The sequence below is a fragment of the Microcebus murinus genome, chromosome 18, assembly GCF_040939455.1.
Source record: "Microcebus murinus isolate Inina chromosome 18, M.murinus_Inina_mat1.0, whole genome shotgun sequence".
NCBI classification, from domain to species: Eukaryota; Metazoa; Chordata; class Mammalia; order Primates; family Cheirogaleidae; genus Microcebus; species Microcebus murinus.
The window spans coordinates 20,049,177-20,071,565 of NC_134121.1; the positions used below are offsets into that span (position 1 = coordinate 20,049,177).

Sequence of the window (22,389 nt, forward strand, 5' to 3'; positions counted from 1 at the left end):
GCAAAGATATTTACAGAAAGATGTTCACAGATGATATGGTTCTAATAGCCAAAAAATAAAAAAACAAACTTTGTATATTGCTAGAAGACTGGCTGTCTCCGACTCTTCATGCTGCTGCACCAAAATACCACAAACTAGGCAATTTATAAATAAGAGATGTTTATTTCTTACAGTCCAAGATCAAGGTGCCGGCACGAGGGCTGCTCTTGGCTTCCAAGGTGGCGCCACGTTGCTCATCGTTACTTGGCGGAAGTTAGGAGGGCACAAACAGGGGCCAAAAAGCTCCCTTGCACCACTTCTGTAAGGTCATTAATCACATTTATGAAGGCTCCTCCCTCATCACTTAAATCACCTCCTAAAGGCCCTGCTACTTAATGCTATCACACTGGCGATTAAGTTTCAACATACGAATTTCAGAGGGACACATACATTCAAACCTTGGCACTAGTGAAATACATGGTATTATCAGAACTATGAAATGCCACGCAGCCATTAAAAATGATGAGTAGATCTGGCTGGGCGCAGTGGCTCACGCCTGTAATCCTAACTCTCTGGGAGGCTGAGGCAGGAGGATCCCTTTAGGTCAGGAGTTCAAGACCAGCCTGAGCAAGAGCGAGACCCTGTCTCTACCAAAAATTTAAAAAATTAGCCAGGCATGGTCATGCGCACCTGTAGTCCCAGCTACTTGGCAGGCTGAGGCAGGAGGATCGCTTGAGCCCAGGAGTGTGAGGTTGCAGTGAGCTATGATCATACCACTCCACTTTAGCCTGGCTGACAGAGCAAGGCCCTGTATTAAAAAAAAAAATGCATTTATCAGACGACTGATGAGGAGCCCCCCAAAATGCATTTAATATACCTAACCTACCAAATGTCATAGCTTAGCCTAGCCTACCTTAAACATGTTCAGAACACTTACATTAGCCTGCAGTTGGGCAAAGTCATCTAACAAAGTGTATTCTATAATAAATCGTTGACTATCTCAGGTAATTTATTTTTTATTTATTTTTTTGAGACAGAGTCTCACTTTGTTGCCTAGACTAGAGTAAGTGCCGTGGCATCAGCCTAGCTCACAGCAACCTCAAACTCCTGGGCTCAAGCAATCCTGCTGCCTCAGCCTCCCGAGTAGCTGGGACTACAGGCATGCACCACCATGCCCGGCTAATTTTTTCTATATATATTAGTTAGCCAATTAATTTCTTTCTATTTATAGTAGAGATGGGGTCTTGCTCTTGCTCACGCTGGTTTCGAACTCCTGACCTCAAGCAATCCGCCTACCTCGGCCACCCAGAGTATTAGGATTACAGGCGTGAGCCACCGCGCCCGGCCTCATGTAATCTGTTGAACACCGTACTGAAAGTGGAAAACAGAATGGCTGTGTGGGTATATGAAATATATCTTTTACTGAATGCACCAGGGACCAGCTGTATGTGGAAAGTGCAAAGAGAATGAATGTGAGCTTGGCAAGAAGGGCATCAGCGACCTTCAAGAGAAGTTTCAGGAAGGTGGCTGAGATGGGAGCTGACTTGCCGGAGAGGGAAGTGTGGGGCTGGAGGCTGTAGACTTCATCTGAAATGCTAACAATAGTGACAAGGGAAGTAGCATGGTGGCCGGCAGGCAGTGGGATCAAGGAAAGTGTGGAGACCCCTGTTCACTTCTGCAGGCAGAAGGTAAAAGGGGTAAAAGCTCTGGGCGCCGGGAGGGGAGAAGCATAGCCCCGGGGAAGGGCAGCTAGGGAAAGTGGCACGGTGACTGGGAAGTGGGATATACTTAGATTTTGCCAGTCCTCTTGCATGGCAGAGAGTCAGCAAGTGATTGAAACTCTTGGGGCCTCAGTTTTCCATCTGCAAAATGAGGGACTTTGACCAAAGTCCCCAAACAAATAAATCCACACACCACCCAACCCTGACTCTCCAATTCAGGCCACTGCTATGGTGCACAGAAAAGCCCGGATCTCGATCCTCTGAGCCTCGGGGCTGCAGAGGGGGAGGTGTCCCAAAGCAGACACTGTCCCCAGCCCCAGCAGCCTCTTCTATTGATTTGCCCAGGAGTGGCTGCCGGGCCAGAGGTGACAGGAGCACACACATTGTCATTTCTATGTCTCAAGTCCTGACAAGGTTGGGAATCATTGCACGAGGACACTCAAGGCTTCGGGTGTATGACTTGGGGCACGTGGGGATTTCAGAAGCAGCAGCAGCAGCTTCCTTTCAAACGTTGCCCAAGCACCCCTCTCCATTCCAGTTACACACACTGCTTTGTTCCCAGAACACAGTTATTCAGCACAACTCTCAGATGTCCTCTCCAAAGGCTGGAAGGCCTCAACTCAGGAGGTGGCATCCAGGGTGACGGGTTGAACATCCCTAACCTGAAAACCTGAAACTTTCTGAGTGCCAAGTGGACACTCAAAGGAAATGCTCTCTGAAGCATTTGGGATTTCAGATTTTTGGACTAGGAATACGGAACCAGTAAGTATATAACACAAATATCCTAAAATCTAAAGGTATCTGAGAGCTGCAGGACTTCTGGTCCCAAGCGTTTCAGATAAGGGATACTTAACCCATATTTGCATAGACTTTGGGTGACAGTTCAGGTGCTACTGTTGAATAACTTCAAATGAAATGGTGCTCGTTCCTGTACTAAGATGACAGTGCCAAACCTCCTCTCCCTTCTAAGGTTGGAACAACAATGAGAACGTGTATTAATGAGGGCAGTAGCTTCCAAAATGACATCTGGGGAAATCTTAAATTCTTCAGCGATGTTTTAGTGGGGGAAGAACCTCTACAAAGGTGTGATTCTAACTTTGTTTTTAAAATGTGTATTTTAAACCTGTTCTGAAAACTCAACATTGAAAACAGTAGTAACACAACCTGCATCCTCGAATGTGCTATAGGGGGAAAATGTAAGATGTCAGAGCCCCTTGGTTGTGTTAGCCTTTTCCTGCTAGGGCTGTTCACACCCACGTAGACTTCAGGAGAGTCTCTTGTCACCTCTGTTTAACTGAAGAGTATCTGCAATTGGAAGAGGGCTGTTTAAAACAAAATAGATACTCTTTGCAAGTTCTTAGCTGGATTCATCAAGACTTCTCTATTCTCTGCAACCAAAGCAAAACACATAAATCAATTGGATGCTGGGGTTGATACGTGCACATTTTCATCCATAATCTTAGATTTAAAATGCTTTCTATTTACTGAAATAGTTTGTGTTCTCACTGATTTGCTTTGGAAAATATCTGAACTCATAAAATACATTAATAAAAGACTTTTGTCTGTTTTGTATAGTGGGGATGCCACGTAAAATTTTGTCTCATATGTTTAAAAACTACTGATGCAGTAAAAAGAGATGGCATGAGATTTGAGCCCAGTCCTGGCTCGGCCCTTTCTAGCCACACAACCTTGGGCACGTCACTTACCCTCTCTGAGTGTCCAGGTCCCATCCACAAAGCGGAGCTAACCGTACCTACGCAACAGGGATTGTGATCTGATGAGATGTCATACTGTCTCCAGGACACAATAGATACTCAGTAAGTTGTTCCTTTGTTCTTCCCACTCCTTTCCTACAGCCCCTACTCCCATGTACTGATAGCACTGAATCACCCAGACCTTCTCATGAGCAAAGATATTATATGCAGGCCAGACAGCAGCTGGGCTCTGCAGCCAAAGCCCAGACCTTGACTACCTTCAGCACCCTCCTCTGATGGCCCAGCTAGCCAGCCGCAGAGCTGACACTTGGGACCCTTTCAGAGCTGTTCAGTGGATGTGGCGGGCAGCACAGGTGTGGAGTTGTGGGGGGCTCTCTGTGTGTGAACCCGTGTTTTCTTCATGCAGCATGGGTATTTCTTCCATTTGCCTGCAAAAGCTCTTCAGTGCTTGCTCTAGTCGGCCCAATCACAGTGCTTTATTTTGTGAAGAACCCCATGGAATGCGGTCTCCTTGGCAGCCGGCAGGCTTCCTCTCTCCCGAGGAAGTGCCTTCCTTTTCCGTCAGCGCAAAGCAACCCGCTGAAGCAGCTAGGCTTTCTTGCCCCTGTTTCACCTGGGACCCCTAAAAGTTGCAGCCCCCTTTGCAAGTACTTTTATTAGCCCCGGAAGTAGAGGGACATTCGTTGAGAAGCTTTGTTACTTTCTCATTTGTTGAAAAATTACCCCAAACAGAAAGAGGCACGGCAATTGTGCGGATTCCATTTGAGGACGGAGCAGAAGCTACCAGAACCCTCAGATGAAGTGAGAAACATTCCTAGGGGACAAAGCATTTGACACTATTTTCATTTTAACATCACACAGTGCCCCACATTCTCCCAATCGATATCCCCAAAGAGGACTGGGAGAGCCAGATAGGAACCTTCCGGCTGATTACAGGGATTCGGCTGATTAGATCTTGGGGAAGGTCTAATCTTCTTTGAAAGGCAACTGTAAAGTCATCCAAAAGCTTGTGAACCTTGTGCTTCCCAGTCAGCACTGCCTGTCCCCAGATAATCCTGCTTAGTTCTTTTTGGAGGGGGGGGAGGCATCAAAGGTTAAAAAGAAAGAAAGGAAAAGAAAAATGAAAAGAAAAAGGAGTGCTAGCAAGAATTCTGTCCCTGACAGGAGCAGCTAGCTCGAGAGTCTGGCCTGTGGACACCAGACACCATACCTAAAGAATTGTTTTGGAAGAGAGCCTTTGGCAAGCCTTCTAATTTGCATTCAGAGGAAACGTGCCCTATTTTCCACAACAGGCAGCCTGGCCAACGCTACCAGGAGGGGGGAGGCTCGCTTCTCGGCGTCTGCAGGTTTATCCCTGAATGCTACGGAAGCAGCAGCTGCCAGGGCACGGGGAATACAGCTTGCAGAGTCCTAAAACTCTTGAGTAAGCTGGATTTCACACTCATGACCTAAAAAGGCAAAGACTAGATACTCCGATGCCTGCCGCGGATGCAGCCTGCGCTCGGCGGCAGGATGTGTTGCCACTGAGCCGTTTATTAGTCAGTCCAGTCAGGCCAGCCACGGGCTCCAGCTGGCACGTGACAATGGACACATTGCACACTGCCTGTGGCTTGCAGAGCATGTGCACGTAACCTGGTCCTGTGTGACCTTCACAGCCCTGTTCAATGTAATCTCCTTTCACAAATATTGAAAACCAGGGCTTGGAGGATCAGTGACTTGCCCAACATCAAAATGCCAGGACCAGACCTGCAGACCAGGCCTTCTGTAGACGTTTCCCATCCCAGGCTGCTTCCGTTTCAAATGAGCACATTCTTCATGTCCCACTGCTCACCAGCACCTCCCCACCTGCTCGTGCAGGTGAGAAGGAAGAGAACTGGTAGGTGAGTCATCTTACATTGCCCTCTAGGTGGGTTACACAGAAGTGTTTCTTTCTCGTTAGATCGATCCCTGGCCGCCCTAATCGTGGGGAGCTGGTGAAGACGAAGAATGGAAACTAGGTAATGATCCCGAAGCCACAGCAATGGAAACGCTGCAACAGACTTTCCACTGTTGAAAGGAACATCAGACTTCCCCAAAAGTTTTCATTGCAAAATGCCCACCCAGTTATTAAGGAAACAGGATTAACTTACTGCGTACGGGAGAGAAATCACTTGGCAGTCACAGAGCAAAGTGGACTGTGACTGCAGGAAGGGCAGAGAAGGCAGAGTCAACAGGACACAGACTCAGAGAGCAAGAAGGGTTCCACATCAGCAGCAGAACGCTGTATACGCATTTACAGGGGTTCCCACCACAGCTGGACCTTGCTGACCACCTTCTGTGGCCGTGCACGGCTTCCTGAGACTGTCAGGGAAGGGGCAGCCGCTGGGAGGGGGTCCCAGGTTCATGGGCTTGCTAATTCTTTCCTATATTCCGCTCTGTTTTCTGTCAGCAGTAAGGAAATACATTCTAGCAAATGACATCCAGTAATGCTTTAATTAACTGCAGTACTTTGTGCTCCAATATGCACCAAGAAATCACTTCCAGATGGGGGCAAATGAAAGATATTTACACAAAAAAGCAATCCCTTTATTTTAAGGAAATTTATATGTCCCATGGGTATAGAACTTTGAGGGTCCAGGAGGCTATCTATTTTGATAACTGCTAGAATGAGACTGGAAACTTTTATTTAATATATAAAATGCAACAGTATTCTTTATGGATGCCAGCTTTTCGTGTGTCTGTGTCTCCAAGGCTATTGCTTAAAAGGCCCAATGCAGCTCTAACTATTTTATTTTTAGGAATCTGACTTGGAGTAGACAAGAAGTGTGAAACACTTGCTTTTACCCTCCAGCAAGCCAGTTATTTTGAGAGTTCTCTTCCTAGGGAGGGGGATTACATTTCCAGCTGTGCACTCTTGGCACTTCCCCAGCATTCTGTAAACAGGGAACCGGGTTTCCTGGCCCAGCAGCCATTCAGGATGGGCCAGTGTAACATCCTCCGCATCAGGCAGCATCCTCGGACCTGTTCTCTTGCCCCGTCTGCCTCATACCTGCCTTGCTGGTCTTGGCTTGTCTGCTCTCAACCCTGCCGAATCTGCGTGGAGGAGCCCCCCTAGCCATGAGAAAGGAGGCACCGTTTGTGGGTGGTGGGCAGAGCCCTGGATACTGCTCCTTTGTTCTTCAAGAGAGGGAGGAGTGGCAAGAGTTAGCGTCAATGCCAGAACCGAACTTGCAGGTCAAAGCACCCTGTCCATGTGGCTCCTGTTTCACTGCTGCAGACCGAACAGAATTTTCTCCAGCCTGGGCACCTCTAAGCCAGCTATCAGAGAAGTCTGCCCATAATAAGAGCACTAGTGAATTCTTTATTGATTGTAAATTGCCAGTATTTATTTTAACCGCAAAGTGACTTCAAAGTTGTTTTTGTTTTTTTGCTTCTTAAAGGGGCTCGAGAAAGTGGAGGGAAGGAATGGGCACAAGTTTAGCTGGATCACAGAGCTGTTAGCTTCTGCTTTTATCATAGTTGTTCCTGTTATATACATCATTGTGAATAACATATAAAACAAGATAACACAAGGCTTCTGCTTGGGATTTGGTCAAATCAAGAAGAATCCTAAACAGCATGGGGAGAGCCTGATACCTGACACAGTCCCCACCAACAACGCAAGTTTAAAGTCGCAGCTGCCAGCTCTCAGCAAGGCACGTGTACCAGGCCGGTACCAGCTTGGCGCACAGCCGTTACCCTTGCTTAGAGAGCTTGCTTACGTTTATACAAATGTGCCACAGGGGCCCTTCAATAAAGCAAATTTCTCTCTGCTGCAATGGTTCTTAGCAAGGAATAAATATTATAATCACCTATGGACCTTTTAAACCTATATGCCAGGCCCCACTCTAGACTTCCTGACTCAAAGTCTCCCGGCATCTGTATTTCTTAAAAGGGTCCCAGGTGATTCGGAGGCACATCCCTGGCGGAGAAGCATGCTTTGTCTTTACAGGATGCGCGTACAGTATCCAGCCCCCATCAGCGAGACAGTTAACGTAACTCCTACTGACATCTGTTGGCTCCTTGGGGATTACTGACAATGTAATAAATCAAGAAAGCAACTTCCCAGGCTGTGACCACCAAGCGTGGAAAACAGCAGCTTGACATCTCAATGCCGTTACGGAGATGGCCAGAACTTGGCTCCTCACGAATGAGCCGAGAGAAGAGAAGTGTGGATTTGTAAACACCGAGAGTGACAAGAACCAGGTGCCGGAGTCCACCGGCTTTCCCAGCTCCCCTGGGTGGACACAGCTGGCGGGGTCGGCCGCACTGTCTGGAGATGGGTCACTCCCCTTCTCGGCAGTTACGGAAGCCTGTGGCACCTCGCCGGGGCCCCACGACAGCCAGGCAGGACCCCCCTGCCGAGCTCCGGGTGCTCTCCCAGTGCCCTCCCCGCCCCTCCTGCACTCGCCTTGTTTATGAATGGAATCCTTTCCTGATGGAGCTCAGCTCAAGGTCACGCCTCTGTCTTCCACGCCTTATTTTCTTTTCAGTGTTCTCAAATTTGAGATGCCCAATACGCGAGAGTCGTACTGACCAGCAAGAATAGGCTGGAGACTGATGAAGAAATGAGGCCCAGGGTCAAGGCTGGGGCTGCCGGACGGAGCCGGGGAGGGAGCTGAGGGAACGGGCAGGGAGCACTGCACAGTGATGCTGGGAAAACGAGCTGGGGAGGACCAAGCAGTGCTTCTGGCAGATTTCAAACCTTCAAGTTTCCTACTGGATGACTGTTGCAAGTTCTATGGATTTTTAGGAAACTTCCCCTGTCCTGAAAACTCATGTCTGAGTGCTGCTTGATGTCCCAATTTTATCCCAAGCCTGTTATAAGCATTCTGTGTAGAGAGCTCCACCTTCCTCCTCAGCGCCCCCCAACCTGGCCAACAGATATTAATTAATATTATTCTTGAACAAAAGCTGACACCAACACCGGTTGGCCTGTGGTTGTGGTCATGGTACACTGAGGCTTAGTTTCAAGTGAACCAAGAGCATCAGGGCAACTACCCGACATGTTGCCTGTTTTCTGGATGCAGGATCATGCGGGAGGACCGAAGTGGTTCTCTGCGGCGATTCTCCTCTGCACGCTCTGCCACTGAGAACCAGCGGTGGGCAGGAAGGGCAGGCCGGGGCAGGCTGCGTGCTGGGTGGTGCCAGGTTCTCAGCCTGGTGTACAGGTCTATATTCTGTTCCTAAGGTGTCCATGAACCCAGGTTCTTTCTCATTAGGAACATGGTAACATGTTGCCCAGCCATTGCACCTTTGTTGTTTCAGATGACTCTGGAAAGTACTCTGGATTTGAAAATGAACGGACAGGAAGGGATTAGAAGGGTACAGGCCTCCGGGGTTTTCCCATAGCTTTATCTAAGGAGAAAGCCTAAGGAATATTTTCCAAGAGAACATTCTGTTTTCCCTGTCCAGAAGGCAACCCTTTTTCTAGAAGTTAGGAGCAGAGTGAGAACAAAGAAATGGAGAAAATAATTTGCTCTCATACTCCAGTGAGTGTGCCCAGCAGAACCCTGTCTCCAAGTCACATCTGGGTCTGTCCCACACCCAGGTCAGGAGCCTCACGGCAGCAGGACACCTGCCTCCGAGGCCTGGCACATGCAATCCTCTGGGGTGAGAGAGACTGAGGGCCTCTCTCCCTTTAGAGATTACTAAGAAATGGGGAGAACACAGGGACAACCTGGCCAAGGCATGAAAAGTACCAGAAACAAAATACGTACTAGGAAACTGGGATTTACACGGAAAAGTATGCACACGTCCATTGCCTTCAGAAAGAAAGGCTGGTTTTCCACCTGTCACCTGCCACTTCACTAACTCAGGCCCTAGAACCAAACCCAGAGACACAGGAGGAAAACTCAGCATTCTGGCTGCAGAGGTGGTCTCAACAGTAGCAGCGGGAAGAAGGGGGGGATCCGGACCTCCCCATCCAAGCTGCCTGGGCAGGTGTGCGGTAGGGAAGGGGGCCCACGTGTCAGAGGGTCTGGCTGCCGTGCTGAGGCTGCAAGAGCCGCTGACGATCCCGCAGCCAAGAGCAGCCCTGAACACAGGGACCTTCACGTTGTTGCCTCTCCTTCAGGAATCAGACATAATCTAAACTGCCTTATCATAAACCGGCCCTCACTCAGCGTCGCCAGTTTGGACAGGAATTAAGACAGGGCATGGGAGAGATGCATTAACAACCCAGATGTCCCAGAAAGCTTCAACACTGACGATCTGACAGTCCCGGGGAGCACAGGAGAGGTTGGGGGGCCTTCCAGGGAACTGGGTGCTGAGGGTCATCGGCCAGGGAAAGAACAGTGCCCCGACGCTCCTACAGTCTCTTTTTAATTAGCTTCTCGAGTTTGCGGATGCGAGACGACTCCTGTTCCGGTGTTGGGGCCATCAGAGACAGTGAGCTGGAGCCTTCTGCCCCCGAGGGCGGGGCGGGGAGCCGCTGGCGCAGGAGCTCCAGCATGCTGCTCTGCTCGCTGCGCTTCAGCCCCTGCAGGTGACAGAGAGGAGGGTGGTCACGGCCTGGGCTGGCCAGAAGGGAAAGCACAGTGTCTGGGTGCGCTGAGGGCTGAGGCTCTAAAAACAGCACAATCACTCTGAGCATAATAGGCTGAAGATTGACACCTTCCTCAGGGGAATGGCCAGCCCTGGGTAGTACCCGGAGAGAACAGCGGAGGAAGGAAGAAAGGTAATAGGATAGGAGAGAAAGAAGGGGTTGAGAAACAAAAGGACAGGGAAAGACGGGGGAAAGAAAGACCCCGGCTCTTCATGTCGCTCCCTGCACCCCTACCCCCTGCAGAGCAGCGGGTCTCAGCGGCCCAGAGGTCCTGTTAGAACCCTGAGTTCACACGCCCGGGACCATCCTCCTCAAAAGGCTCCTGGATTCCGGTCTGTGGTGTGGGGCCCGGCACATGCATTTTGAGAGCGCCTCCCAGAACCTATAACCCACCCCTGAGTGTGAGAAGGATGAGCAGGTGTGGACAAGACAAGACACTGGGCTAACCTTCATGTCTAGTATCTTCTGGAAAGTTTCTGTGTTGCAGTCCGTGAGGAGTTTGATGTAGTTGTCAACAAACACCACCAAGGGTTCATGAGGGGCCATCACTACCTGCCGAGGGAAGGGAGGAGATGAGAGTGGGTCTCAAGGACAAAGAACTCACAGCTGGGGGCAGGGTCACCTCTCCTCACTCCAGCCAAGCACAGAATGGATTCTGCAAGAGTCCCTCAAGCAGCAGCAACCCTAAACTCAGAAATGTCCTGATGGCCTATGTTGTCTTCACATTCAATGAGAGCCATGTTTCCTGAATTGGCTGAATCATAAATATCACTTGGATTTCTTTTGAAAGCACAGATATCTGTGTCCCTCCTCTAAAGATTCTAACTCAGCTGGCCTGGCTGGGGTCCCAGGTGATTTGTAAAATATTAGGACCGACTTATTGGGTACAATAAACACTATTCTGGTGATGAATACACTGAAAGCCCTGACTTCAATTTATCCATGTAACAAAAAACACTCATACCTCTTAAACCTATTGAAATAAAATGAACTAAATATTAGGACCATTTGGGAAACACTATGTCAGAAGGTCTCCTGTTTGAGATATTTCATGGGTATGTGGTACCTTCTGTCTTGATATATCCTTATTCCTGAGACATGGAAAGCAGAAGGAACTGATATTGAGTGGATTTTCTCAAAACCAAACATCCCAAATCTGCCTATTTTGAAGACTTAAAAAATCCTGAGCTCCATTTAACTACATTTCTTTAAAGTATCAATTGATATACAGACAGAAGGAAAGGAATGGCACTGCAGTCCTCAAATTCATTTCCATTTGGTTTTGGAATGCAGTATCTGATTGTCTTCTCCCAGGAGACTGATTTTGTTTTGAATTCCTGATAATGTACCAAGGAGTGGCAAGGATAGTTCACTCAGGAATCCCCTGCAATAATTCCCAAACTGTATGCTCTACTCCCCCGTGAGAGAGCCAGGGAAGAAAAAGACTAGGCTGCTTCCGATGTCCTCAGGCCATAAACTAAGGTCTGTGCAGTGCCCTCACCTGGTCCTCCTGTTGCAACCCGAGGTCCCACGGCTACTTTCTACTCCGGCTATCATCTGAGTCATTCTGTTTGGGAAACAGACCTGAAGTGCCTGCAGGCCCTGGCCTTCTAAGACACATCACTACGGCACCATTTGTTCTCTGGCTGTCACCCCTCTTCCAAATAGGCCCCTCGCTTCTCAACAAGTACAGGTGGAAATCAGATGCAGATGCTCAAGGCTTCAGACATTCATCACTCGGAGTACAATATTTTGTTAAATGAGGCTTTAAAAAACCCATTTGCTGATTAGATTCAGTTACTACAACATCTGTTCAGAGTTCATTGAAAGCCGCAGAGCACAGAGAGCCAAAAAGGCTCATGTGGAAGGGAGGAGCGGATGGCTGGGCCTGAAATCCCTGCTGAGAAGCAGAGGGACCCCCAACTTATCCACTGATTCACAGCGACAACTTCACCTAACTTCCCATCTTGGCCAAGTCGTTTTACAAGACGACCCCATGACGGCAAAAAATTCATTTGTCGGGAAAAACCCAATCCCCAAGTAACTGGCCACTGACTGTCCACAGTACCCGATGAGGTCAAAAAATTCAGTCCAGCCAAAATGTGGACAATCCTTTGGGCCTTGTGGAGATAGCCACTCCCTCCCCTCCACCCGGTGCTTTCAAAACCAAAACTCCTTGGAACAAGTGATTGAGTAAATGAGCAGCCCCTTTTATCAGAATCCCCGAGAAAGACATGTCATCATTACCTTAAGGATCATCTCAGCCCGGGTCATGCCTTTCACGACAATCTTAGTGTAGCTGGCGGGTGCCTTCCTCACCACCTGAGAGCCGATGGAGGGGAGATCAAGCAGGACCATCTTCAGCGAGTGAGTGTCCAGCAGCAGCTGTGGGAGCAATGCAGAGCATTACTGGCCACTTCTCAGGGACCCAGCACCTTGAATGACATTTTCCTGATTATACAAGTAATACATTCTCGTTGCAGAAAATTTGGAAAGTAAACAGAAATATAAAAGAAAAAAATTATTTATAATTCCCATTACCCAGGGAAAAAAAAACATCAAGAAGCCACAGGTTTTTTTTTGTTTGTTTGTTTGTTTTTTTGAGACATGGTCTCACTCTGTCACCCAAGCTGGAGCGCAATGGCATAATCACAGCTCACAGCAACCTCAACCTCCTGGGCTCAAGCAATCCTCCTGCCTTGGCTTCACGAAGTGCTGGGAAACCACAGTTAAATGTAGTATAATTCCTGCCAGTCTGTCTGTGTGTGTATAAAAAACTAAATCAGAATTATATTTTGCGCATATGCAGTTTTATAACCTGGTTTCCCCACTTACTATATGAAGTTTTTGTATTCTATTTTTTTATCCTGGCAGTCTTAAAAAAAAAAAAATCATGATTATTTCCTGTCAGTCACTGCATTCCAGTCTGGGCAACAGAGTGAGTGAGACCTCCATCTCTAAAAAAAAAAAAAAAAAAACCGTGATTTTTTTAAATGGCTGTACAGTACTCTATGGGGAGGGTGTGTTTGTATAAACTTTAAGATCTTTCCAAATGGAATGCATCTATTCAGACATCTGCCAGCAGTACAAACTGCACCCTCACCTGCACTGGAAACTCTCATGAAATCTTTCTTGTTTGTTAGGCAAAAAATGGTAACTCATTATTGCTGTATTTTGAATTTCTCTGGATGCTAGTGAGGATGTAGGAGATTTAACCAAATTTAAAAACTGTATCTTGGCTACAATCCACATTTTCCTGTTTGTTTGTTTGTTTTGGTTCTCTTGGATGCCAACTACCTAGAAGGATATCAACTCTCCTGACTGGCAGGAACAATGCTGTTTCATCACAGTTGGTGTGCATGAGGCCCTGCCCTGGAAGTTGTTTATTGTGCTCATTTTACAGATAAGAAAACCAAAGTTCCAGAGGTTTAGTAAGTCACTAAACTCATCTCAGGTGAGGAATGGGGTTAAGGTGATGAGGTAGACAGGAAGCTGTAATTCCATTTCCTGCTGCCCAGGTAAATGCCCCTGGGCAGTTTGGGCTCAGAGCTCACACTGATTCCTGCTAACTCCTATTACTGCTATTATTCTTGGTAACCAGGTGGCATAGAAAACTAAGTCAGAATTATATTGTATCTATATGCAGTTTTATAACCTAGTTTTAAAGCCAGAAGGGTAACTCTGGCTGTTCAGGAGAATAGAATCACACTCCCACTAACCAGACAAGGCAGCAGTGGGGTGACAGTTCCTGCTGCCACTACTAAACTGTGATGATAATGCTAAATCTTAAGTTTAGGACAAGGTCTGTGGCTCCTCTTGGAAAGCCTTATAAGGCTTTATATTATAATTATGTCTTATATTATAAAGCCTTATATTATAACCCTTATATTATAAGGCCTTATATTATAATTATGCCTTAATTATATCAGGCAGACAGGAACAGAATCCTTTCCAGCCTACGATGCTCCGCATCCTCCAATTTTCCACTTACTTTGTTTTGGACAGGAGAATTAATGAGTATAGATAAACTAATTAATGAGAGACTATTCATGGTCATAGTGATTATATTTTTGAAAATGGTATAAAAATTAGGGGATGACAACAACGTTTTATTTGGAGTAGTTTAGACGGAAACATTACTCTCAAGAAGTGGTAAGAAATGACACTAAAGATAGAATAATTTTATGCAGTCATGTGGCTTAGTCAAAGGCCTAAACTATGTAGGGCATTCAACTGCATGCCAGCAAAATGCCAGGGCATTTTGGACCTTTCTAGATTTTTCAGAGATGAAAATTCTTACTATCCCAGTTTTGAAAAGGCTTACAGAGAAGCACGCAAGCATCCAGGGGAGAGAACGGCATAGACTACCCGAGGCCCACATGAAGAGCGCAGTGTCAGCACTTCCCAGAGCCCCACTGGAAAAGACTATTGCTTTCTCAGAGCGAACCCAGTACATGCCTCTAAAGAACAGGTATGCTCAGTTCCAGGTGGATTAAAATCCTAGATATAAAAAGAAAAACTTTAAAACGTTTAGAGGAAAATACAGAGATTATTTTTCTTGCTTATGGGTGGGGAAGAATGTCAAACATGGGAGAGGTTGAAAAATCTACTACCCTAAAATAAAAGAAGTCTGTATCAGAAGACACAAGCAAAGTAAAAGACACAAATCAGGAGAGGATATGCACAATATTGACAAAGGAATGATATTCAGAACACCCGAAGATTCCTATAGATCAGTAAGAAAACAATCAGCTGTCCCAACACGGACAACAACAGTGGGGCAAAGAGAAAACTCAAATGCTCAAAAGGCATGTGAAATGATACTTAACCTTATTAGTAATTGGAAAATGCAAATTAAAACCACAAATGTATGCCATTTCATACTCATCAAATAGACAAAGGTAAAAAGACTGATAATCAAATGTTGACATGGATATGGCACTGAAATTCACAATCATGGTAAAAGTATAAATTAGTTTAAGTGCTCTAAGGGAAATTCAGTAATATTTTCATATTTTCTTTTTTTCTGAGACAGAGTCTCACTCTGTTGGCCTGGGTAGAGTGCCATGGTATCATCACAGCTGAACGATACCTAAAACTCCTAGGCTCAAGCAATCCTCCTGCCTCAGCCTCCAGAGTAGCTGTAACTACAGGCACAAGCTATGACACCCGGCTAATTTTTTCTATTTTTGGTAGGGATCGGGTCTCACTCTTGCTTAGGCTGGTCTCGAACACCTTCCAGAGTGCTAGGATTACAGACTTGAACTAGCACACCCAGCCTCAGTAATATTTTTTTAACTGAAGATGCATATAATCCATAACATAGCATTTATATTTACATCCTTCAGAGAAATTCTTGCCCATATAAAAAAAAAAACACGTTTCCTGCATCCATCCATTGTTCATAAAAGAAAAAGATTTGAAACAACTTAAATGCCCATCAACAGGAGAATGAATAAGCAAATGGTGGCATATTCATGCAATGGAATGTAATAATGAAGTTAAGATGAATGAATGCAAACAACATTTATCAACATGGATAAATCTCAAAAAACGTAAGATGGGCAAAAAAAGCAAGTGGGGAAATGAAATATAGCATTTATATAAAGTTTAAAAATATGCAAAACAAAATCACATATCATTTGTAAATATATATGCATATAATATATTAAAAGACATATGGGAATGATAAAAATCAAAATGAGTTAGTGTTTACCTTTGGGCAGAGAGGAAGGGTGGCCAGGGTGGAGTCCATGGGGGGCTTCAGCAATAACTGTAATGGTTTACTTTACATAAAAATGATCTAAAGCAAATGTGGGGAACATTACAAATTTTACCAAGCCAAGTGGTGAGCTGGTGTTCTTTATATTACTTTCTATACTTTTTAATATTTTGGAAATTTATTTTTAAAGTATGCCATTTGAGGACTGGCAAGGATTCAGCTTTTGTCTTCCATGTAGCAAATTTTGAGAGCCTTGTCGAAATTAAAGCCATGTCTTAGCTAGGCAAAAAAAAAAAAAAAAAAAAATCAATGAATATGTTTTAAAACATATAGGGATACTTCCTAGTTTTTCTACATTTTCTACTTCCCAGAGATATAGTATATGCATAAATAATTACATAGTCTTAAGTGGCAGGAAGAGATTTGAATGAAACAGATATAACTCTCTTTTGTCCCCCATATTCAGGGTGATATGACACTTTCATTCCTTGGCCAGTCACAATAAAAAATTCTGTCTTTTACCAGACTGCTGAAGAGATGAAAACCTTGGTTTCAGGTTTTACATAAAGCAATGCAGTCAGAAAAGGCAGGAACTAGTCTGACAGATTTAGCAGCTGCTTGTAATAAGGGAAGATAAAAGGTACCATTTATCATGAAAATCTGCTAGTTTTCACCTTTGAAAATAGCTAATGGTTCATCTCCTTAGGCATGAAGCATCGGGCAAGAGGTGGCCACTGCCAAATTTGTTTGCACTTCAGGGATTATTTTTAGGGTAGTGTGGGCTGGCTGATGGTGACAGGCTACTGTGCTGCAAGGGTGGCCAGCGTGCTGTGTCTGTGGAATTTCATCATCCAGCAATAGAAACCACTGAGGGAGACACTTTACTTCTTAAAGAGCCTCCTACAATTCTTGGGGGACACCATGGCTATAAGTAGTGACGAGAATCTTGAGTAGATGAAATAAAGGCACACACTCCTTGAAGGCAAGGAACCATGTATGTGCTGCCATATATGTGAACAAAGCCATATAAGTGAATCTTTTTGCTCCAACCCATATAAAATTCTTCAATGAGGCCGGGCGCGGTGGCTCACGCCTGTAATTCTAGCACTCTGGGAGGCCGAGGTGGGCAGATAGCTCGAGGTCAGGAGTTCAAAACCAGCCTGAGCAAGAGCGAGACCCTGTCTCTACTATAAATAGAAAGAAATTAATTGGCCAACTAATATATATAGAAAAAATCAGCCAGGCATGGTGGCACATGCCTGTAGTCCCAGCTACTGGGGAGGCTGAGGCAGGAGGATTGCTTGAGCCCAGGAGTTTGAGGTTGCTGTGAGCTAGGCTGATGCCACGGCACTCACTAACCTGAGCAACAAAGTGAGACTCTGTCTCAAAAAAAAAAAAAAAAAAATTCTTCAATGATGTGACACAAAAAAGACAGTTCAAGATATCAAGGATGAATGGACCAAGGTTGGGGCATGTCTTTTTTCTTTCTTTTAAATTTAGGTATAATTTTCATACAGGGAGGTACACAAACACAAAGTATACAGGTGGATACACTTTTACATAGGTACACACTCTACTGCCTAATTGGAGATACAGGACATTTCTGGCATCTCAGAAATGCTCTCTTCCAGTCAATGTTCTCCTTTCCTCCCCAACAAAGGTAACCACTCTTCTGCTATCACTGTAGGTTAGTTTGCTGCTCACAAACCTGTTATGAACATTCTTCTACCTGTCTTTGGTGGTCATAAGCTCTCCTTTCTATAGGGAGGAAGCTGCTCACAGTAGAATCACTGGATCATGCAGTCGGCATATGTCTGTCAAACAATTTTCCAATGTGGTTGTACCAAATTCCATTCCTACCAGCACATATAAAAGTTCCAGTTGCTCTACATCCTCACCCACACTTGATCTAGTCACTTTTTAATTTCAGCTCGTCTGATATCATTGTGATTTTAGTTTACATTACCATGCTTATTGGCTTTTTGGATAGCCTTTTTTTAAAGTGCCTGTTCATTATCTTTTGCCATTTTTCCGTTTGTTGATCATCTTTTTCTAATGGCTTTGTTAGAAATTTTTTAAAAATATGTATTTAGAATATGAATACTTTGTTAGTTACATGTATTACAAATATTGTCTCCTACCTGTGGTTTTACCTTTTAACTCTCTAAATGGTATCTTTGGATGGAAAGAAGTTCTTCATTTTAAGTACCTGAAAACTAATCTTTTATGATTAACACTTTCAATGTTTTACTTAAGGAATCTTTGCCTAATCCAAGGTCATAAAGATATTCTCTTATATTCTCTTCTAGAAGCTTTAATGTCTTATCCTTTACTTCTAGAGCCATAATCCATCTGGAATTCATTTTTTAAAAATCAAGATATAATTCAAATACCATAAAATTTACTCTTTAGAAGTATACATTTCAGTGGTTTTTTAATATATTCACAAGATTGTGAACGTGATGTTTCAGAGTATTATGTAGTTCAGAACATTCACCATCTGACAAAGAAATCCTGCACCCATCAGTAGTCACTTCCCATTTCCTTCTCCCCCTTAGCCTTTGCCAAACATTAATCTACTTTCTGTTTTATGGATCTGCCTGTTCTGGACATTTCACATAGATAGGATCACACAATATATGGCCTTTTGTGTCTGCTTTCTTTCAATTAACATGTTTTCAAGGTTTATCCATGTTGTAGCATGAATATTTTATTCCTTTTAATGGCTGAATAATAGTCCATTGCATGTATACAACACATTTTGTTTATCCGTTTATAGGTGGATGGAAATATGATTTGTTTCTACTTTCTGGTTATTATGAATAGTGCTGCTATGAACATTTGTGTGTAAGTTTTTTGTGTGGACATATTTTTTTTCAATTTTTTTCAATTCTTTTGGGTATATACACAGGAGCACAATCACTAGGTCACATGGCAACTCTATGTTTTCCTTTCTGAGCAAGTGCCAAATGTTTTCCTAAATGGCTATGCCATTTTACATTCCCACCAGCGACATGTGAGGGTTCCAACTGCATGAAACCCTCACTGGAACTGATTTTGTACATGGTGTGTGGTGGAGGTCAAGAGTAACTTTTTTCCAATACGGATATCCAATTACCCAGCACTACTGACTGAAAAGACCAGCCCTTCCAAACTCGATTAGGCCACTTTTGAAATAAGTCAAGTGTCTATACATGTGTGTGGGTTTATTCTGAATTTAAGTGTGTTCTGTTGGCTCTTTGTCCCTGGTGCCAGTGACACACTGCCCTAATTACAACAGTAATAAAAGAAGTCTCGATATACTGAGGTTTAAGTCCTCCAACTGGGTTCTTTTTCTTTAAGATTATTATAGCTGTTCTTGGTCTTCTGTATTTCCATCTAACTTTTAGAATCAGCTTATCAATTTACACACACACGCCCCTGTTGGGATTCTGATTGGGGTTCTAGAGATTAACTTTAGAAGAATTTATCTTTTTGAGTCTTTTAAGCAATGAACATGAAAATCCTGTCATTTTAAAGGTCTTCATTAATATGTCTTAATACTGTACAGTTTTCTGTATAGAAGACTTGTATATTTTTTGATAGATTTATTCCTAGGTACTTAATGTTTCCTGATGCTACTATAAATAATGTCATTTAAAAATTTTCATTCTAAAATTGTTTGTTGCCGGTATATAAAAGCATATTTTTAATACTGACCTTATATTCAGCAACCTTGCTAAATTTATATTTTAATAGTTTATCTATTGTTATTTATATTTATTAATTTATATTCATTATCTATATTTTATATTATTTTACATTTTAATTGTTTATCTATTAGATATTATTATTCACAATCACATCCTCTGTAAAAAGTGATAGTTTTGTTTCTTCCTTTCTAATCTTTATGCCTTTTGTTGCTTTTTTTTTTTTTTTGAGACGAGTCTCGCTTCATTGCCCAGGCTACAGTGAGTGCCATGGCGTCAGGCTAGCTCACAGCAACCTCAAACTCCTGGGCTCAAGCGATCCTCCTGCCTCAGCCTCCCGAGTAGCTGGGACTACAGGCATGCGCCACCATGCCCGGCTAATTTTTTCTATATATATTAGTTGGCCAATTAATTTCTTTCTATTTATAGTAGAGATGGGGGTCTTGCTCTTGCTTAGGCTGGTTTCGAACTCCTGACCTTGAGCAATCCACCTACCTCAGCCTCCCAGAGTGCTAGGATTACAGGCATGAGCCACCACGCCTGGCCGCCTTTTGTTTCTTTTAAATATATCTTATTTTTTGCCTTACTGTCCTGGCTAGAACTTCAAGGACAATGTGGGATTGAAATGGTGATAGCAGATACTCTTGCCTTATTCCTAATCTCGAGAGACAGAAAACCTTTCCATATTTGGCCATTAAGAATGATGTTTATTGTAATTTTTTTTTTTTTTTGAGACAGGGTCTTCTACCATTCCTCAGGCTGGAGTACAGTGGTGCGATCATAGCTCACTGTAGCCTCAAACTCCTGGGCTCTAGCGATCCTCCTGCCTCAGCCTCCTGAGCAGCCAGAACAACCAGGCTCATGTCACCATACCCAGCTAATTAAAAAAAAAAAGGTTGTTTTTTTTTTTGTAGTGCTCTTTTGCCCGGGCTGGTCTAAAACTCCTGGGCTCACGCTGCCTCAGATTCCCACAGTGCTGGGATTACAGGGGTGAGCCACTGTGCCCGGCCCCAGTTTTTTTCATTAATTGATTCATTTACTTCACATGCTTGCTCAGTGCTGGTCAGTCCTCCCATGTCTAGGGCCTTGATGACCCTGCCGATGGCTGTCAACTCCTCTGGGGCATGGCTGTGCCTGTCTCCCAGCTGTGTGTGGCACAAAGGGAGGACCCTTTTGACTGAGTGACAGGAGAGGCTTGGAGCTCCCAGCAGGAAGGATGGCCTCACAGAAATCAAGATGGGTCGCAGCTTAATGGGGCAGAGAAAACTGAGTGGCTGGATAGATAAGAGATTTGAAAAGTTCTTCGGAGAGAAAAAAGTGCTGTGCAAAAGGGGGAAAACTCTATCTGGCAGAAGTGCACACACACACACATACACACACAAAGGAAGAAGAAAATTTAGCTTTTCTGAACATAAGTTCTGCAATAAGAAAATCTAGAAGGGAAGCTAGTGTAATTTCAGAAGCAAGGAAGTTTTGTATCAATTCCCAAAATAAAATTTTATTTTAGATTAAACATGAATGGGCATGGGTGGCAGTGGAACACTACAATTTTTAAAAACAATCTTGTTATTATGGAGAATGTCAAATATATATGAAGTAAACAGAATGGTAAAATGAGCCTTCACTTCCTAGCTTCAATAACCAAAAACATCCCATCATTCTCATCTCATCTATGCCTCTACTCTAGTGGCACTCAACGAGAGGCGATTTTTGCTTCCCCCAAACAGGGGACATCTGGCAATATCAAGAGACATTTTTGGCTGTTGTCATATCTAGAGGGTGTGACTGGCATCTGGTGGGCAAAAGTAATGGATGCCAGGGGGAGGGCAGGGGCAGAAAAGAAAAAAAAGGTAATGGATGTTGCTTAACATGCCCCTAGCAAAGGGTTCTCTGGCCCTAAATGTCAACAGTGCAGAGGATGAAGAATCCTGCTGTAATTCACTTCCTAATCCTCAAGCAATTTTTTGAGGTAAAATTTACATATATTGTAATGTACAACTCTTAACTGTGGGGTTCTTTTTCTTTTTTTTTTTTTTTTTGTCTTTTGAGACAGAATCTTACTATGTTGCCCTGGCTAGAGTGCCATGGCGCCAGCCTAGCTCACAACAACCTCAAACTCCTGAGCTCAAGCGATCTTTCTGCCTCAGCCTCCTGAGTAGCTGGGACTATAGGCACGTGCCACCATGCCTGGCTAATTTTTTCTATATATTTTTTGTTGGCCAATTAATTTCTTTCTATTTTTAGTAGAGACGGGGTCTTGCTCTTGCTCAGGCTGGTTTCAAACTCCTGACCTTGAGTGATCCTCCTGCCTCGGCCTCCCAGAGTGCTAGGATTACAGGTGTGTGCCACCCCGCCCGGCCCTAATTTTTTTTATATTTTTAGTTGCCAGACCAAATTTCTTTCTATTGTTTAATAGAGACAGGGTCTCATTCTTTCTCAGGCTGGTCTCGAACTCCTGAGCTCAAGCAATCCTCCCACTTTCACCTCCCAGAGTGCTAGGATTACAGGTGTGAGCCACGGCACACAGCCTTTAACTGTGTTATTTTGACAAATGGATATACCCATGTAATCCATATCCTCTCCTAAGTTTTTGTATATACCCTTTATCAGATTTAATAATTTTCCTTCTATTTCTACTTTGCTGTAAAGAATTATTATTATTAATGGGTATTATATTTTTACCAATCCATTTTTTCAGATTGCTTAAAAATACCTTGCCAGCTTTAGAGATTTTCCTAGAAGTGTGCCTGAGAATTTTTCCAACTGCCATGATGTACACACAACCTCATTCTCTTTTTCCATGCAGTTAGATAATTTTGAATTCAGTTTAAAAGTCAGTATGGCCATGATGTAATATATCCGTACAATGGGATATTATTCAGCCTTAGAAAGGAAGGAATTTCTGACACATGCTACAACATGGATGAACCTCAAGGATGTTATACTCAGTGAAATAAGCCAGACACAAAAAGATAAACACTGTGTAATTCTACTTATA

At 44.1% G+C, this 22,389-nt stretch overlaps 1 protein-coding gene across 1 annotated transcript in view; it reads right to left on the reverse strand.

Annotated features, from left to right (window-relative positions):
• The window catches only part of VPS53 (VPS53 subunit of GARP complex), a 156,173-nt gene that overhangs the window by 487 nt on the left and 133,297 nt on the right, over window positions 1-22,389 (reverse strand). Inside the window, exons 20-22 of the mRNA XM_075994275.1 lie at window positions 12,228-12,365; window positions 10,428-10,532; window positions 172-9,914 (exon numbers count right to left, since the gene is read on the reverse strand). Of these exons, the coding sequence (XP_075850390.1) occupies window positions 9,744-9,914; window positions 10,428-10,532; window positions 12,228-12,365 (414 nt within the window). The 3' untranslated portion in view covers window positions 172-9,743. The remainder of the gene's footprint in view (window positions 1-171; window positions 9,915-10,427; window positions 10,533-12,227; window positions 12,366-22,389) is intronic.